The sequence below is a fragment of the Phaethon aethereus genome (assembly GCF_964289735.1).
Source record: "Phaethon aethereus genome assembly, chromosome: 6".
NCBI classification, from domain to species: Eukaryota; Metazoa; Chordata; class Aves; order Phaethontiformes; family Phaethontidae; genus Phaethon; species Phaethon aethereus.
This window is the reverse complement of record NC_138580.1, coordinates 41195471-41215268: the sequence shown is the minus strand read 5'-3', so window position 1 is coordinate 41215268 and position 19798 is coordinate 41195471. Positions and strand designations below refer to the sequence as shown.

At 43.6% G+C, this 19798-nt stretch overlaps 1 protein-coding gene across 1 annotated transcript in view; it reads right to left on the bottom strand.

The window, feature by feature from the left end:
* Positions 1 to 895: 895 nt before the first annotated feature.
* DRC11 (dynein regulatory complex subunit 11) overlaps positions 896 to 19798 on the bottom strand; it is a gene marked incomplete at its 5' end in the record, with an annotated part of 105321 nt that continues 86418 nt past the window's right edge. The window contains 4 exons of the mRNA XM_082001586.1: positions 896 to 2032; positions 6441 to 6679; positions 9973 to 10150; positions 14184 to 14267. Of these exons, the coding sequence (XP_081857712.1) occupies positions 1919 to 2032; positions 6441 to 6679; positions 9973 to 10150; positions 14184 to 14267 (615 nt within the window). The 3' untranslated portion in view covers positions 896 to 1918. The remainder of the gene's footprint in view (positions 2033 to 6440; positions 6680 to 9972; positions 10151 to 14183; positions 14268 to 19798) is intronic.

The following is a 19798-nucleotide window of genomic DNA, read 5'->3' as shown; positions in this document are numbered from 1 at the left end:
TTCTACAAGTCACTTGCCATCATATCCATGGTTTAGCGGGCATGGTGGTGTTGGGTTGATGGTTGGACTTGATGATCTTAAAGGTCTTTTCCAACCTTAATGATTCTGTGGTATTTTTGATGAAATAACCCTGTCCTAGTAGGGGAAGCCAGGGCAGTAAGGGGTTGGGATAGTTCAAAGATGCAGAAATGTTTAAAATGTGACCGTTCCCTTTGTAGGTGGAAGACCTAGCCGCAAGATCTTAGCAAGCAGTGATCAGCGCTGTGCTCGGTGAAGCGTAACCGAGCGCCATGCCGGTGTGATGTGCTGTCCTTGGCCCGCCCTCCCCCAGAGGCAGGTTGGCCTGGTTTGTGCTGGAGGAAACCTGGGCAGCTTCCTACAGCAATGCAGCCCTCCTTGTACCTCCCAGCCTGTCCACGGTGAGGGTATAGAGAGGTCCTCTGGCTGCCTGGGGATGGTGGGTCTTGTTTCCACTTAAACTGGTACGGCAAACGACTTGTCAAGTCAACGTAAGTACATGGCAGTTAGAGGTGAAAGCAGGTATTTGTGGCTATTGGCTGTAGAAGATCCTGTACTTGATGTAAAGGAAGAACTTGATGTTCTTTGGTGCCACGTAGGATGTCCCAAAGCTTTAGGGTGTTCTAACCACTGGTTACAAATACCTTGTCCCCAAAATTTCTGGTTTGTGAGCGACCAAGATTGATTGCCGATCAACTGAAACGCTATCAAGTGCTGTCACGGACTACTTGGGGCGTTGCATTTCTGAGAAGGTTTAGTTCCCTGCACTTGCTTTTTGTGATATCAGCCCTAATGCACCCTACTGCGTAGGACATGCTACATCAAAGCACAAGCCTGGGAAATCTCTGCCTTCGAGTGTCTTGGGTCCTGTGTGGAAGACATTCCTGCCACGGAGCTTCATGTTGTGCTGCTCAAGCACATAAACAGCCGCGGTGATCCCGCAGGCTACGCCTGTGTGCCGCTTGACGCGTGGTGGCTGAACGTGATGGGGCAGACTTTCACCGACAGGCTACTTAAACTTGACCAGATTTAGACGAAGCTGGTCTGGGTGGATTGGGTTTAACAGTGTGAGACAACCTTTTAGAAAGCTCAACAGGCTTACTCCAGATTGCCACTACAGCTGCTGTTCTGCTATGTATGTTGTTGTTTTTTTTTTTTAAGCAACAGATATATTGCTATTTGTGCAAACAAGGTAACTGGGCATTGTTTTTCATAGCAAAATAGATTCTCAGGACATCCACCAAAATGAACGCCACCTGACTGCTTTGCTTTTGTTCTGCTCACTAATGTTTTCTGTTAACATCCATATATATGAGTTGGTCCGTGAAGAGCTGAAACGGTGCTGGCCCTCATGCGGCTACGTAAATATTCAGCTTGTGGTAGATTGCATTAAGTGTCTTATAATCCATCCCAATTAAAAAGCAGTCTTTATAGCTGTAATAGTTTTATTGAGAACTGTAACACATTAGACTTACAGATATATAAAGCAGTTAGTTTTATAAAGCATATAGGATATTAAAGTAATGAAAGACATTAATGTGACATCAATTTTTAAGGAGAGTTACTTGCTGAAATAAATGAGTATAGCCTAAAAGTTGATGGTATGTTACAGTCCTGAGTAATGAACCTCTCTGCCCTCTAACACCTCGTAGAATAAATAATGCTTGAGCAAGTCAGTGGTCATTAACTCTTCATCCTCTGAGAGCTACATGTCACATTGATGTCTCATCTGATTTTTTTTTTTTAAACTTTAAAAAATTAATTCCGGAAGGAATTCTCTTTCCTGGAATAGCTATAACTTGGAGTGTGTTATTCTGATGTGTCCGGTTTCCTAAGGTCTCCTCTTCTCAGTGAAGCAGAGCTGTGACTGACACTGCCAGATGCAAAACTCTTGAGGAAGTTAGTTTTTCCTTTTTCCTTTATTTCCTTCTTTTGTTTTTCCTTTTCCTGCTTTCTCACTGTTTGCCAGTGCTCTGATCCGTGCTCTACCCAGCGGTGTCTTGGCGTACCACGCCTGGAGAATCAAAAAACATGTGTATGTTTTATTAAAACTTAAAAAAAAAAAAACCCAACACTTCAGAAATTTTTTACTAGTACAACGGAGCAATCCTTAAAAAAAAAAAAAATCTTAAAATCCTGGCTGGCTTGTGGAGAAGCAGAAATGAAATCCTCAGATCTCTTGAGAACATTATTATAACAAGGAGTATAGCAATTGCTTGCTTGAAGTGTGTCTCATTAACAGGAATACTTAGCCGGGCCATTTGTGTTGCTATAGCTATGGAAATGTTAGAACTTCTATGATCAACCCTATTTCTGAGGTATATAGCTCTTGTCAAAACTCCCTCTGGTCTGAAACTTGGCAATAGGCAAAGCATTTACTTCTCATGGCTCTGCAATTCGGTCCAGACAGTTTTTACTTCAATGCGAGAGCTTAAGAAGCAAAACAAACCCTGAACGTTAAAAACCTGTTTATTGCTTTCAGATGCCTGTTCACAGTCCTGTGACTTGTAAATGATTTTTGGTATAGGCGCTCTGCAAACTTGCCAAGCTCCTGGACTGTAATGTCAACAAGGCAGTTCTAGGCCATGTGAAAATAATGTAAAATGAAGGAGAGGGTAGTGCTTTAAAGTTAGGAGTGTGTAGGAATTGGTCTTTCCCCTGTATGTATGTACAGGAACCTTTATCAGCGAAGTCCTGCCTACACCAGAGATTAAAATGCCACTGGTTGTTGACATGACGGATAAAACGCCTTCCCTCTTGATCCATTCCTGCCCAGGAATTGAATGTCTTTCCTCTGACCACTATTTAATGCCCCAACTGTGTCTCCTCTGCCCTTCGCTGGGGTAGTCTTCAACCTTCCTACCAATGCTGTAAAGTCTGTCTTTTCCATAGGATTCATCCAAAATGCTGCTTCTAGCTTCAGCCTGGTAAGGCTACCCTGAGGAATTTGCCTTGCCCAGTTTCCCAGTATGTGTTACGGGCAGGCAGCCACAAGAGTAGTAGCTGGTAGCTGGGAGAAGAGGTACTGGAAGTGTATAGGGCAGAAAACCCTTTGATGTTCCTCTCCTGGTTGCAGATGGTCCTTCTTGGTGTCATGCTTCTTCTGGGTGCCAAGAAGGGGCTGATGACAGACACCCCATTTGGATCTCTTGCCTTGCAGATTAAATCCTGTCAGCAGGTAAATGAAGTCTGACAGCTGTCAAATGCCCGGCTGGCTGCTGGGCAGCCATAATGCTCTGATCTCTGCTCTAGTTGCCTAAATTAGCTGAGCTTCCCTCCTCCAAGAACCCTGACGGCACCGATTAAAACATCATGCAACCCCTCATGCACCCACATCTAGATGGTGTCACGGCAGGGGGTTGGGAGGAACCCCTGGGTTTTCGGTGCAGTGGCCTGGGCAATTGGATTTTGCTGTCCTAAAGATGGTCTTGGGCCGAGCTGTTCCTGTGTTGGGGAGAGCAAACACAGCTGGGACACCATGGGGCAGGGAGAGGAGATGGAGATGGCTGTTTCTGGTCCTTCACAGGAGTGGGATAAGAAAGACAAGGTGGTGGTTGTGAACGTTGGCTTGGGGAGGAACCGACTTCCCCAGCAGTAGCTAGCAACGCCTCTGGCCTTCCATGCGTGATAGGCCATCAGGCAACAGAAATTCTGTTTTTCCCCCCAGGTTTGTTGTCCTGGGTATGATGTTCCCCAGACCTTAAGTGGGAAACAGCAGGAATAACAAACCCCTGCCAATGCCTTGCCAGGAGCTTGGTAGGATGGCAAGTGCTGCTTGGTGGCTGCAGCCTGGGGAGGTCACCTCCTTGCTTCTTCTGCACTGCTGAAGTCACTAGCAGAAGCTGTGTGACTCGTGATGTCTACTCTTATTCCCATTTCTTTGTGCATATATTTCAAGGCAGTAAAATTACCTGCCTGTTTGCGCGGGATGACGGCTGCTTTCGACTCCTTAGCTAGCGGAACTGCTATGTGGGATTAACGAAGCCAACTCCTCAGATACGGTTAAGATAAAAGTAGATTTATCACTAACGCGCTAGCATCTGAACTGTTACTGACAGCAAGTGACTGATCAGAGTTAAAAAAACTCTTTGCTTGTTGGAGGAATGATGTCTGCAGTTCTTTAGTATGGATTTTCTTACATATTGTTAAGTATTTTGTACCGGTCGCAGCCAGGCAGAACTAGCGTGCTACTTGGACTGCCCTTCGCTCCTCTCGGACTACCGTTATTTCTGCGTAAGGATTTGTATCAATTGCACTGGTGCAATAATTTATAATTTCAAAAATGTGGATGTATAATTGGGGCAGAAATTTGAGTAAATTGAATGAAGAAATCACATTATCGCAAATTTTGCATTATTTATATTCCTTTCGGAACGCTGGCAGAATATAAATGTCAAACAGGGAGATTCATGTTTCCAGTGAATAGAAATCAAAGATTCATCACAGTGCTAATCTTCACTTTGAATACTGCGTTTTAGCTGCCCCGCTTCAAAAAGGACAAAGCGAAGCAACAGTAAAAGGTCCAGCGATGGCAATGATTAGCAGCTCGGGAAAAGGGGCTTCTGTGCGAGAAGGGATGAAGATACTGGAGTTAATTAATGCACGAGGCCATTTTGACAATCCTCTTCCCCTGTGCCGTACTACAGGTGCCGGGGCAAGGTTCCATGACATTTAAGGGAAACAAATTTCAAACAGATAAAAGGAAATACTTTAAGGGCTGTAATTAATGCAAGGAAATGATTGCCATGGGACGCTGAGGACAGTATCGTTTTAGCAGTGTTCAAAACGAAGTGCTGCCTGCGTACTTTGTGCTGTACAAAACAGGCACATTTATAGTAAGTGGAATAATATTTTCAAGTTAAACTCGCACTAAATACTGGCTCTCGTGTTTCAAGGTACAAATGGTTTACTACTTGGAGCTGGGAATGACAGGTTTTTTTTTTTCTTTGCTGCAACACTGAACCATTAGCCTTTCCCTGAGGAAAGATATTGGTTTAGATAGGAAGCATGAGGAAAAAAAAGAGTAATTTGCCAAATATCACAAATGCTGCCTATGCTGAGTGAGCCAAATGGCTCTAAATGGAAATTGGAAAGTATTCAACAGGGCTGGGGGAAATATGCGCTGTCATTAGGTTAGCAGTGGAAGATATCTTGGACAAAGTTGCTGGAAACTGCATCCTGTTTATTGTGCGAGGTGCTGTGGGGATTCAAAACCTGAGGGGATTCCAAGAGCAGAATGAAAAGCAAACCTTTCAGCCAGGAGAACTGGATGATTTATAAGTGGGTCTGGGTAGAAGTTGGGGGGTTATAAGACTGAGAAAGCTCTTCTGGGGTCTCTTGGCTTCAGTACAGAAGTCCTATCCTGTTTGGAGCCCCGGTGTGGGCTGCCTGCGGCTCTTTGGTACGCAGCAGGGTTTTCCTGTTAGGTGGCCAAGGGTTTTGGTAGCGTTCAGTAGGCTTGAAGTGCCTTAGTCAAGTGTTGTGCTGTTCTTCTGGGGTGTCAGTGCTGCTAAGCTGTAGTGTTGCACTCAGCTAGCTAATTCAAGTCCAATTCAGCTGTCCCTAAGCTACACTGAAGTCACTATACTAAGTAAATTGTAGACCTGTACTTAAGCCTGATAAACTGTTCCCACCAATAGGAAAACCAAAAGCAATACAGTGAAAGCAGAATTAACCACTACATAAAGATAATGCCTAGTCTAGGGAAAGAAAGAGCAATTATTACTGAGCTATGTGTGGAAAAAAGTTGTTTGGCAGGGTGATCCATGTATATTTGAGGTACATGTAACGCACCTCAAATGCACTAGGTTTTGCCTTCAGGATTTTATAGCCCTGAGAGTGGGGAGCTGGGTTGGAGTTTGAGGCAGAAACTAATTTTTTTTTTAAAACCCTGGAATGAAAACTCTTTTCTAAGAGTAGTCTTGTTTGAAATCATTTAAAATAAGGACTTAGAACTTGATCCCTATATGGAACAGCCTGCAAGACACTCCCTGTCCAGGTTTTTTTGCCTTCTCAGGGTGATATAGCCAGGCCTGCTGACCATGTCGGCTCCAAAAGAAAGAGGACCAACGCGTTGTACTAATGGCACATGCAGAATTTACCTGTGCGTGTCAAGGCCACTGTTCAAGATGAGCTGGGTGCAGGCAGTAGGTTCAACAAAGCAGTGTGCCAGGCGTTTTGCCCGTGCAGAGCTGCTGCCCCTAATAACGACCGTTTGCCTGGCACATCCAGCGGCCCGGGATGCCAAACATCCCGAAATGGGAGAGATGGGTGTTCGGTGCTGTTGAGCCACACTTCATCATTCCAATAGCTGTGTGCCAACCCATCAGCAGAATTAGCAGGTGTCTAGATCAAATGTGCCTGGACAAGGACATGGCAGGGGATGATGAAAGACAGCCAGTTAACATAGCTCTTAATGTCACCTTAAATGTTTCTTCCTCCTCTTTGTACACGGGGTCCTGTCTGGCCAGAGAAGTCACGAACTCGGCAGTCCTCAGTGGCTTTCTGGTCATCTGCAGGAGGCGTAGCTCGCTCAAGACAGCTTGCACCGCCCGGATGATGTGTCCCTGGGTGAAACCGTCAGACACCTTTGCGAGGCAGCTTATGTTCAGCGAGTCGGTGATTGCTCCACCGTTCTGCAGGATGATGTGTTTCCATAACACTGTTCATCAGGACCCAAAAAAAGAGAGAATGCCAAAGACTGGCATAAGGAAAGCAGGAGAAATATTTTCTTTGCATTTTGAAATTGAAACAGGAAAATAAGGGATATCAGTCTGGAAAGCCAAGATTCAAATCCTTCTTGTTTGCTGTTTCTTTCATCTACAGGTTTGTAGCTTAGAGGCCTTTAGGCACACATCTGTTCTTAAACCATTAGTGATCATTTGCTGGCTACTAGTCAGTACTTTTCAGAAAGTCATTAAGGGCACATGTGAGGTGGATACGTGTATAAAAAATGGAAAGAACTACTTCAATATGCCTGTGCGTATACACAGAAAGAGAACCTATCCAGAATGTTCCCATTTGAGTGTGTAGAGTTAAGTACCTATATTAGCAGCCTGTTTTTCTTTCCGTGACCCTGATCACAGGTTACTCCTGCTGAACCGAGGGCTGCTATGGGGACTCAATGTCTGGTTTGGAAGCCAAAGGCTTCCAGCTATGCAGGCACATGTTGCGAAGGCCAGGTGTAAATGTCTGTGATTGGCACTTTGCTCGTTAGTTAAATGGTGAACCTGTCGGTATCTTTTAGCCATGAACCTCTGTGACATGAAGGTTTTCTTCAAGTTTGTGAGGCGCCTGAGATACTGCTTCCAAAAACCCCGATTTAATACAAGTAACAAACGTTTTTGTTTTATCCTCTGCGAAGTAACAGTCTGTCTCGGAGAAACTTAGTAAAACTTCCATGCCACCTCGGCATGCTTTCCTTTAAAGCCTTGTACAAAAACGTTTGGAAAAAATAAGAAGCATTACGCATAGAGATTAAGAAAGGTCTTGAATGAGACAGACAATTTGTGGTTTGAGTATCCTATGTTTGAATGCTCAAATGGGTGGAAAATCAATGGTACTGGCTGTCGGGGTAGTTACGGCATGGAGAAAACCTGCCCTACTCTTGCTCCGATTGCTATGTCGATACTCTGGACTTGTGCCCATAACTACTGACAACTTAGTTTGCCAGAGTGAAAAATGTAGTACTGTGATCTCCCACTTGAATTATAACTATGCTCAATAATTACTGGCTGAATCACTAACTCATAAAAGAGGAACTGATGCATACAACAGTGAGCAATATTTCTGCACAGCCACATATTGTGTGCCACAGCTTCTGTTGCAGGTAGGATCATGCGTCTTACGAGATACTGACTTGGTGGGTGGTTGATAGCAAGAAACCAGTGCAGGTTTGTGGTTTGAGTATCCTATGTTTGAATGTTCAGATGGGTGGAAAGTCAACGGTCGTGGATGTTGGGACACAGTTCAATGGATTTCATTGTGTGTTTGTTTCCGTTGTGCATAGATTGGAATATTCTGGTTTGTAGCAAAAGGAAGGATTGTAGCAGATGGGTAGCTTGTGCACTGTGGCTACGAATATTTGTTACGTCACAGCTTTTCTGTCAAAACGAGTTTCTTCAGTTCTCAGATTGGGTGTCGGGCACTGAAAATTGTCAAGATTGGAAGATGAGTGCTCTGTGCTGTAAAGATCGTATTTCCATTGAACTTGAGGGAAGGCTGGAGCTAAAGAACAAGCCTGGTGCTGTCTTAAATGGGACAATGTCAAAGTAGTAAAGCTACGAGTTTAATTGGCTTTAAGATGCCAAGAATTAACTTTTCTGGGCATTCCTAGGTTTGCAGTTGAAATCCCTTTGGCTGGCCCTTTCCCCCCTCCCCCCTCCAAATTTGTGGTGAGAATCCCAGAAAGTGACGGTTCAATCCCCAGAAGCGAACACAGCTAAATTCAGCTTCTATCACCTCCTTTCTCTAGGTCTTATTCATGTCTCTTATCTATTAGCAATATAGCAATAAACATAACATGAAACACGTTAGCTTGCTTAGGGACCACTTCCCATCCACACTATGGAAATTATTGCATGTGGGAGAGATTTACAACGTGCTAGGCAGTCAAAACCTGTCTTGAGCTTGCCCAAATGTGCATCATCTCAGTACCTTGGCTGCCTCCATGAAAGGCAGTATAAACTGGACTTCACAATACAGTTGCATGATTTTTGTAATAAGGTGACTATGTGGAGCAATATTGTACTCAAGGTACAACTGTGTAGCGAGGTGCCTGAACTGAATGTGGTTTCCTTTACTACCGTATTCTTCTGGGACATGATCCATTGGAGATGGGTGGCATGAAGGGAGTCCATTTTCCTTGATAAGGTGATCAATAGGGATGCTCATGCTAGGAGCCTCTGGTAGAATAAACACACCCTTGGGAGTCCTAACTTGAAGTGCTTGGTGTCATTCTCAATAGCCCCAAACCTTTTTCCCACATTCTTTTTGGCCTGAACCTAAACGGCCCTTCTGCTTATGAGTTGCCCCATCAGACTTTTTAGTACACTTTGCTGAGTATTAAACTGCATGATATTGGTGATTAAACCGCAGGTAAAAAGACTATACTTCTGGGAACAAAAGCCCTTCTACTAGCCACTTCTGAAGGATGTGGACAAACTACCATTTTTCTTGCAGTAATTGATTAGCGTTGTTATGCTTAATTTGGAGCATTTCTTACGAGTTTATGCTGAGCTATTGCGATGATCATCAAATCACTTCAAGGTGATTTGAATCTGAAAACAAATTTGCATGCCTGAAAGTTTGGTTTTTTTTCTCTCCACGTAAGTTGGCCTAATAAAAGATAGGGTTTTTGTTACACGTCCTTGACTCTTGGCGTATGGGGTCCTCAATGAATTTGTCAGACTTTGGGAGGGCCTGTCTATCGCTAGTTGATAGACTAGACATGCAAAATCATGGATGTTTCTACAATGCCTCTTGTGATCTGCAAGTACAAAAATGGAACTCGATAGTGACAAAGCTCAATCTTCTAGGCATGGCTCTGTTTATGGAGATGCCCAAAGTGTTTTGTTTAGAGTATGGAAACTGGACAGGAATAACAGAAATTCAGAATCCTTCTGTAAAAAGAAAAGCTTAAAACACAAAGTGTGTATTGAAATAGGATCTTGTCCTTCCTAGAGTGAAAAAACAGCTTGGGATGAAGTCAGTGCATGCTAAACAACTGTGTTTTAAACCCTTCTCCCAACTTCCACTTTTATTATCTGGTATTTGGGGTAGCCTTTATGAGTATTACCTAAACTTTCAGGAACTGAAAATTTAGGCAATACAGAAATTAACTGGAAATCCATACCTGGGGTATGAGCTGAGATTAAAGTCAGTTTTGAGGATAACCAGACAATAAGCATTGATTTTTAAACAGTAGTAATCAACAAGACTGCTTGAAATACTTGCCAAATCTTGAAGCGTAGTCAGGCCTAGGAATCAGAATAATTTTTTGGTACACTTTGCAGAAAGGTTTAAGATTAGCGTCGAAGGGACGGTTGGTGGTTCCCACCAGCAGCACTCTGTCCTGTGCTTTCAAAGCCTTAAGGAATTTGGGGAGGACCTTTTCCAGTCGTTTTGGGTTCATCTTCAGTGGGTACATGTAAATACAAGGAGGAAAGAGTTGTTATTGATGCTGACAGTTTAGAGTTAATGAAGTTGTATGTAGACATGCTACATAAAACAGGATTCTGTGCTTTTATTTAGTAGTCTAGTTGCATTTAGTATAAGCAGACTAGATGTTCAACCCAAGTAGGAAGCCTCTGTCTTTTGAAAGTCAGGTAAATACTTGATTTCTGCTTCTGTATTTATGGGTTTGTGCTAGTGTCTTTCACTGTTGAGTTTGCTGGTCCTGTTATTGAAAAGCAGGAAGGAAACAACTCATTTAAAGATGGAAATCCTGATTTCCAGGTGAAGGAGAAATATTGCTTGGACCTGTGTACCTGACAAACCTTAATGGATAGAAAAACTGCCAGGGTATGCGACCTGGTGTGGAATCCTCTCAGCTCTTGGAGGTTATGATCTACCAACTCCTACCCATGGCTTAAATGTGGAAAAATACACTCCCAAATTTTTGCTGAGTCTCTAACCTGAGAACACAAGCTCTTTGAACTCGGGATTAATTTCTTTGCAATAATTTACTATTTGGCTTCAGAACAAATGTTAAATATTTGTTTATAGAACTGATGAGTATTGAGCAAAACCTGTTATTGGATAGTTACGTTTGATAATGTTTGAGTGAATATCGGTTGGAGAAGTTTAATCAAATTGCTGTGGCGTTACTCTACTGTTAATAAAGCTATAAGTGAATAACTGGGTTAGGATAGTGTATTGTCTTCAGAGAAGTCTAATGATCTGGAAGCCTCTTTTCAGAAATCATTGAGACTTAACATCCAAGTCACCCACACTCACTTGAAAGTCTTGCTCTAGATCACGCTGTAACTTTTTTTACCTCTATAGTAGGCAGCTCCCTGGGAAACTTGAGCCTCAATTTCAGACCAGTCTCCCTTAATGCCAGTAAGGAAGAAACCATGTCCTGCAAACCTTCTCCGTTGAAAGGCAATAATAAACACCTATGAATCTACGTTGCATGCACAATCTTTGTGATGCAGTTTTTCTGTTGCCTGCAGTAGCAGACAGCTGACAGAAAGGAGACAAAGCTCTGTTCTTTGGAGTGAAAGCTACAGAGGAGGGGAAAATTGGGAAATCGGTAAGAAATCCTCAAAGTCTTGGGAGTAGAGTCATACAGTTATTTTCTAGCTAAACTTGTCTTAATTGCAATATGTCTGTTTTCTCGTTCTTTTTATTCTCATGGCCATATTGTGCATCTTCCTAAGTTTGCCAATTGCTTAATCACGCTAAGGAGTTAAGCATGTCTTGGCACCGGGGCTTAGGTCCCGCTTTGGAGCATGGACAGGTTTCTTGCCGGGATGATACATCCAGATCATGTTTTTGCTCTTGGATGAACTATTCCTATGGCCAGCTGCTATCTTTTCACCTCCTCCTTGTTGTGCCTACGCACCCAAGGCTCCCAGGAGAGCGGGATGCCTGTGCTCGCTCCGAAAGACCGTGCCTTGTAAAGCACGGTAGGTCTGCCCTGGAGCAAAGGAGAAATCTTGGCTTTTCCCTTGCTTAAAAAGAAAGGATGTCGTTCTGTCCAGGCCCAAAGAGTGCGTTCGCTCTTTGAGGGCACAACTTCAAAGCCCAAGCGCTTATCCAAACTTTGCCATTCCCTTGTTGGGAAGTTTTTGGTAATGAACTTGGCTTCTCTGATGATTAAACAAGCTGTTGTTACCTTAGAAATTTTAGCCAACCTTGCCACCTTTGCTCTGCTAGGGAGATCTGGTCACAGCAATGACCGAAATGTGGGTTTACTTGGTTTTTAACACATTTCTATTCTGGCTAAATTATCCTCTGATTTTCTGTTGCTATTCATAAGCTTCAGGCTTTCCTCCTCTTTGTATGCATTGTAAGGAAGAACAAGTGTTCTCCGAGATGTTTTGAGATGTCAATATTGCTAGAAAAATGAGAATTATCAAATTTGGGTTTGGAGGTGTGTGGGGGTAGAGGAATCCCATCTCACTGACATGACTGATAGAAGATAATACTTGCTTCAAGTGAGACGTGGTGTCTTCTGGGCTTGCAGTATCTTTCTGCTGGAAAAACTGACTCTATCAGGAGATGCAGAGAGTTGTCTGACTCTTATTTCACCTCTTACTTGTGAAATAAGTCCTAAGTTATCCCTAGCATTTAGAACGCCATTTTTTTTTCTTTTTGGGTGACAAATGATATTCATGGATTGCCACTGATCTAGAGTTGGTTACAACCAGGGCTCATTGCTCAGCTTGTAGGAATTTAAAAATTTTAAATGATTGAACCAGTATCGGAGACCAAGCTAAACACTCCACTCACGTTAAGCCCACTAAGCCAGACTGGCAGTTGTGTGTCAGCGGCTCCTATTATGCTTGTGAAACTAATGTGTGTCCATAGCACACACATTTCAGGGATGTGTCCTGAAAGCTAATAATACCTCCTCCACTTTGAAAGAAATGTGTCAGCAGCAAGAAGGGCTGTTGAAGAGGCAAGCTATGATTTCAGCCATCGTGTAGACCTGAGCTGGAGAAAAGTGGGGTGAATTGTGAAGGTGACCCCTATTTGTTTAACTATGAGTAGCTGAGCTGCTTTGCACATCATCCTCAGCAACTGGCTTTACTGTAATGTATTTGCTATTTGACTCTGCATCCTTTGGGGAGGACTGGAGAGAGACTACTCTTCTAGTGGGTATTTGAAGAATTTGAGGCTGCTTTTTACCAGGTTCTTGGTCATGGTGCCAGAAATGTTACACTGGGATGACCAAAGTGACTTCCACTCGCTTTGGCTTCTGAGGGCTGAGCTTAGCTCATCTTCTCCAAAATTTTAGTGGAAGGCTTCCCAGACTGCCAGTTACCACTGTCTGTCCCTCCAGTTTCATGCTCTCTGGTTCCAAATACTGATTATGCTGTGAACTATCTTGGACATGAGTGATTTCAAGCCTGGAGCCATCCAGTCCCACCAAAAACACGAGACCTTTTGTTAAATACCTGCAGGTCTCGGGATGTGGTAGCAGGGGCAGGGGTGATATCCCTGAGGGTATCAGAGGTGGGCAGGGTGAGAAATTTTTCCATGCTGGTGGCTATCGAAGCAGACTAAGATCATGATTATGCCAGGCAATCTTTGGCCCCTAGTCTTATTTTTTTTAATCCCCATCTGCACTTGCTGTCAAGGTTTGAGCCAGAGAGAAAGGTTCCCTTTTGGTGTGGGGATGACTAAAGGGCATCAATCACTGTGCACCCATCAGGTCATACAGCCCTCGGAAGCGACAGCTTCGTCCAAGATGACGCTTCATCGGTCTTCGAAAATACAGGCTTGTGTCCATCCCATGGTCTAAACACACAGGACTCACCTTAAGAAAAAAAGGTTTAATTTTTCACGTGGAGCTGTAAAAGGAAAATATTTTGCAAGCAGCATGAATCTAATCAGGATTTCAGGTGAATTGCTCTCTGCTGCAGTGGCTGAGTTGCTGTGCCCATTGGGCAGTGTTTTAATTTTCTGTCTAGTGGGGAAGCTACACAGGAGAGGAAGGGATGGAAGCAATGGCAATAGGACTCCTGGGAGCCCAAAGAAAATAATCTGTAAACATAACTATTTAACATAGGTTCCTTTGTTTTCACAGTGGAAACTTATCCTTGTTACTTTATTGTTCACTTTGGCTCCATCCAATTTCTCAAATTAATAGAGCTGAACAATTTAAGCTCATCTTAACTTTTAGTTTCTTGCCTCGTGTTTTGAAATTCTCCATTATCCTCTTCTACTTTTCAGTGCACTGACGAGCAGTGACTGGACTATTTTTAAATAAAGTATAGGTGGAGGAGAGAAATGCGACCTCTTGGGGGCTCTTAAGAAGTCACAAGACTCTCTTAAAAGAAAGAAATGTTAGTGAGACAAGCTATTATCAAGCAAGCTTTGGCAGGTCTGGTCACACTGGTATGTGCTAAGCTAAGAAATACACTTGTCCCTTTGTGTTGGCTGTAATGCAACAGGCAAAATTATCTGCACTGGAACCAAAAAAAGGAGCAACTCACCTCTTCAGCCTTCGGCACTGCTTTAGCAAATATTTTTTCTGTGTCTCCAATCCACACGACTGAAGGCTGCAATTGTTTAGCCACCTAAGAGAAAATGGGGGAGAGAAGGCAAGAAGTTGATTAAAATGGCTACAATTTCATACCTGGGTGCTTACAGTTATGCTTTTGAACCTGTATTTCAGCAGTTAAAATTAGCCTGGTTTATTTTTTCCCAGAAATGCTCAGCACTCACGGATAGCAACCGGATCTGCTCAGCAGTCTTGGCAAATGAAACCATTTCTAGTTAAGAATCTAACATTAAGAACGCAACCCAAACTGGATCGTTTTGGCTGCTCTGCTTACGTTGCATTTCTCAACTCAAAATTCAGTTGCAGTTCTGCAAAAGGAAGCCTGAACTTGGAGTTCAATGGCATACGACAGACCAGCAGCGGCTTTAGGCTGGCTGCCCTGCCTGCAGGATGCCTCCCTGGTTTTCCGAGGGCAGTACAGATGGGGAGACGGGCAAGATGTGGCTATTGCGTGAGAAACGAGGGTACTAATCTTTAAGCCTAATAGGCTGATGTGCAATCCTCTGGCTTACAAAACAGCATTGACTTTGCAGTTAGCCCAAGAATGAAAACGGAAGCCGCTAAATTTGAAGAGGGAGGTGGTCTGTACAAATGGGCTTTCTGGCTCCAAAGGCAGAGGCACTATACCTCTAGTTCACAGCAGGATGGCAGCAATGCTACAGGCTTCTTCACATCTTGCGCTCTCCCTATTGCTATAGAAACGCCAGTGGTTTAGACATTCTCCTGCCAAATTTTAATCACTTTCCAGTGGCTCTGAGATCTGTGCTGGTTTGCTCAGCAACAGAAGTGATGGCTCAAGGAGTCAATGGGCAAAGAGAGAGACTGCATTCTTCTGCCCTGCTTTTTTTTTTTCTTTCCCCAGCTGAATCTGCTGCTTCCAGGAAGGAAGCCTACAAAATCGATCGGTTGTGTATATCAATGAGCTCAGTGTTTGACTGACAGCCAGTGTGGCAAGAATGAACATCTCTCTTCAAAGCACCACAGTTCATTTTTATGGAAGCATTTCGAAAGCGCCAAGTGTGCGTGTGTGTCTCTACAGTAAAAATGGACTGACGATAAGGGGAAAAGAATAGTAGGTGAGGGCTGTTAAACTTGTTTGCTCTGCTATGCTGCTGATGGGGTGAAGTGGAAACAATGCCATCTTCGGCATGTGATGCTTTATTTGCGGTAACTCATCAGTCCCAGAATATGTCAAGTGGTACCTCCAAGTTCAGAATGGCTTCGCTGAGGAAAACTGAGCTTTTTCCTTTGTTGGAAGGCAGGAACTCAAACGTTTAGCCTTAATAATGAGAATTAAAAAAAAAAAAAGACTTTGTCCCATGAAAGATAATATGAAAATCCTGCAGAAACTGAGGTGTGGACCTAGGCAGTTGTGTGAATGTTTATCTGCATGTACAACTTAAGGGGTAACTTCTCACTCCAGCAGTGTATCGAGTATGCAAGTTGGACTGAAATGGCAGATTAAAACTGTACAGCGATAATACCTGCCATTTTAAAGCCAAATGCTTTTTTAATCTGTCCTATTTATCTATTTTCAGAGGTACGTTTGGCATATTCCTAAGCCTGCACATGCTCCTCAAGGTACACTTGAGAGGGCAAGCATGTGGCTTTCACTAACTGAGCTGTGCAGCAGCCTTAGACTTGGGGTTTTTCTGCTGAGTATCCTGCTAGTCAAGGGCTCAGACACCTGCATAAAATGCAAGTCAGTCCTACTGATTTGATTTGCTCTTGCAGGTGAATTCAGTTAGCTGCTGGATGTCTGCAAACAGGCTTGGAGACAAGTGGTGAAAGAAGAATAATCTGGTAGAATGGTCATATAGCAGAGACAGGATAACTGATATTCTTTTGTATAGTTAAGACTTGGAAAGGAAAATGTAGGTTGAAGTTGCTAAAAGAAACCTACAGCTTCTGAAAGAACTGTGTTTGCATTTGGTGCAATGAAATCTATTGTGACATGTGGAAACTCCGTCTGCGAGACCCGTACTGAACTTGGCACCGCGAACGAATGGATCATCAGCTGGGGCTTCTGATGTTTCTGACGGTGAGTTTTACCTTCTGAAACATGAGATAACAACCATTTTTTTTCTACTCACGCTCTTTGCGTGCCTGGAGAGGATGTCGGGAGGGAGGTGAGGCAGTGGGAGAGTGTTCCCCTTGAAGCCTGCCTTTCCCCCAAGTGAAGGTTGGGCTGGTGGCATGCTGTCTACTCAAGTTTACGGACTGTGTGTGCATGTCCACGCATGACTACCCTGACAGACTCTGTTGCCGTGGAATCTGTTGTTGTTGTGGTGCTTTCTTCCTGCTTCACTCATGGTTATGACCGAAGAAGTGCTGTGCATTTGCTTTGTAAGGAGAATAGCCATCTTCTGGTATTTTTGCTTTGCGAGGTAATGCAGTGGTATGAAGCCTGGGGAGCTGCGTAGCTGCAATATATTCTCGTATACAATTGTGTATATGCAATATATTCTCCATACCTGTCTGTGACGCTGCAGTGTGATGTGATGGGGGAGTAAGGATGGGGAAGGTTACAGAGGCTATAAAAGCTGCTGGCAATGGTTGAACTCTGCTTGTGTACTTCAAAGGGAACCAGGCTGCCCTTTCGGTGGGACCACTGCCATCGGGGATGTGCAGATTCTCCCTGTGTGGTTTGGAGATGGCTTCTGTATTTAGCAGCCCTCTAAAACGGAGCCTTAAGTTTTAACTGGGCTGTAGCTTCATTTTACCTATTAAGGAAGAGTGCTCACCATTTTCACACCTGTAGCTGTCGTCTTTTTTTTGGTCCCCTTCATTTCCCCACCCAGTAAGTAGAAATAAAATGACTAAGCTCAGTTCTGTGCGTTTCTTAGAAATATTCTCTCTATTTGGGGCTAGCTGTTTCTCTTTTTTAAAGACAGGTCAGACACACAGAATCCACCAGCACCTAATTTAAATTGTTGGCAGATACATTGCAGGCTGTATATCCCCCCACCACTCCCCACAAAAGTGCTTCATTTGAATTACCCATGGACAGTTTGAATCCATGGATAATTAAATGCACTGTACATAATAAAATTTCAATTACAAATTAATTAGCTTTGCTGCATTCAACAATTTGTCGGAGCTGCCAGCAGATGGCTCCTTAACCCTTCTAATACCACACTGAGCCAGCAGCTGCCTGTGAACCATGCTCTGGTGGGTCACAGAGGCTTGAGTTGCTCTTCAGGAAAAATGATTCTGGGGGGAAAAAAAAAGGCGGTCTGGCAACATTCAAAGATCAAACAGCATTTTTGGAAAGCCTTGGGTTAAACTTTTCAAACCTGAGAGGCAGGGTTGAACAGGTAAATTGCTACCCTTGGAAAATACAGAAACTTGATTCTTGCACGGCACATGTGCACAAGGCTCCTCCAAACTTGAAGGCTTTGATGGAATTTTTTTGAAAAAGCTCAAGACTAAGATTCTTCTGGAAGCTCAAGTCGTTGCTGAAAACTGCTCAATAGTCTGTAGTTTATATTCAAGGAAACGCTTCAAAGCAGCTAAAGCAGCAAGATGCTGAAACCTGCAATTAGACCTTATGTGTGGGAGCCTCACCAGGCAAATATTCCAGTGCTACAGCGATGCTGCTGCTGTGTTCTGGTTTGCTAGGCAGAAAATAACTATAAATACTGTCCTCCAGCAGGATGCATTTAATTTTTAGATATTGGAGTAACACAACGTAAAGCTGCTTTGTCACAGAAATAACCCTTCAAGGGTTTAGGCTTCTAGCAGGCTGAACTGCACCAAGAGAGAAGAATTGCTCTGGGATGCTGGGAGGAAAGGCTGACTGTACTGTTCCCAAATTTCAACTATAATGGAAGAGTCTTGTGTGGCATGAAAATGCTAAATACACAGAGACTTCTGTCGGTGTGCTAGGGTAAACTGTTCCTGATTCTGCAGACTGCCAGAAAAATGACCTGTCTGAAGGGACAATACAGCAGTATTGTTACGAATAAACGAACCTGATTCAGTGGAAAAAAATCAATGACAGACTTCAAAATGATGTTGCTTCTAAAAGCTGGGGTTATAGCATTTAACCTTAAATAAACTCCATCGTATTCCTTCTTTGGTATAACGCTTTCAGTCACCTCTGACTTGCTAAATAGCCTGATAACAGAGTCCCCTAGCAGTGATGGTGTTGAAATATTCCTGTAGCTTTGCTGCTCTGTACAACTCCTTGTTCAGCGAAGACGGCTGCACAGCACACACTGAGCTGTTGATACACGTACCCGACTTCTCTGCTGGTATTTCCTCCCGGCCACCTCTTTCCCAACCTTTTAGCCTGGTCAGTGTTGCACTAATAACACTTTCCCATGTGTGGCTTTTTGTACAATGTGCTTTCTGTGTGCTGCTGCGGCCCTGGCAAAGGACCCGAGAGGGGCTGCCTTGCTCTGGTAGTGATTAACCTGATGGCTGCCTTATGGTTGCTAACGGAAGGCTTGTGCTTGCCACTTTTATTGCCTCGGAGTTAAGCCTCATGAGCTACCTGCATTTTTACACTTCTGCGGCACAGGGTTATGCCTTCTACCTCCTCGAGCCTTTCTGGATTTTTGTTTCTGTGCGTCCTTCGCTATCGTTCTTTGCGTCTTCTATATAAGCTGTTGCACTGCAGCAGCGTTTTGTGCCGTGACGGGAAGACGGAAGAGCCAAGCCATCGGTGGGTACAAGCTGGCTGAGAGCTCTGCTGCGTTCAGGCTGGCTCAATACATGGAAAAATGTGGCTTAATTGAAATATTCCAATATGTTCTGGTTCACGCTTGAAGGACGTGTTTTTTGTTTTGGGGACTGCTGGGAAGCCCTTCTATATTAGAGACAGATCCTCTCTTTTCACTCCACAGCAGAGCTGACCTGGCAGGCTTTGCTGCGTCTTTGTGGAGAACACAAGCGCTCAGGCTTGGTGTTTGCAGCTTCTTTCAATATTTTTCCTATTCAATATTAATCTTCCTTGCATTTCCTTTGAATAGGCAGATTGAAATGTCGGTGTTTTCCTGTTCTGGTATGAGAAGTCATTTCCTCCGTATGCCATTTAAAATGCCTGCATTGAGTAACACACAAGCCTCTCTTTTGGATCAGGGCTGGTATGTCTCTTGCAAGTCTCCTCCCTGAAATAAGGGGGGGGTGCGGAAGAATTTGGCTCTTGCATCTGAAACAAATTAAAGTTTCATTTTTTCCAATGCTATTCACTTGTTTAGGGTGTCTCCCACGAAACAACTGCCAGCGGCCAACACTCGGTTATGGGCGGAAAGTTTCCTAATGGTCATTTTATGCTCTCCAGAGTTTCCTTTCATTACAGGAACTCTGTTGTTTGCAGATGTGATAGGTAATCAAAAGTGCAAGGTTACTTCACCTTTATCACAGAGCACCATTAATTCTTATTTACTAAACCTTGGTGTTTAACGATGGTTACATGGACTGTGAGATAACAGAAAAAGAACTGTCATGTTTCCTGTCATTCACTTAAAATCGTAAGTGGAAGGTCTGTATTCTGCTGGACTAACTCTGTATCAAGGCACTCCTGGAAAGCTGGAGTAGAAA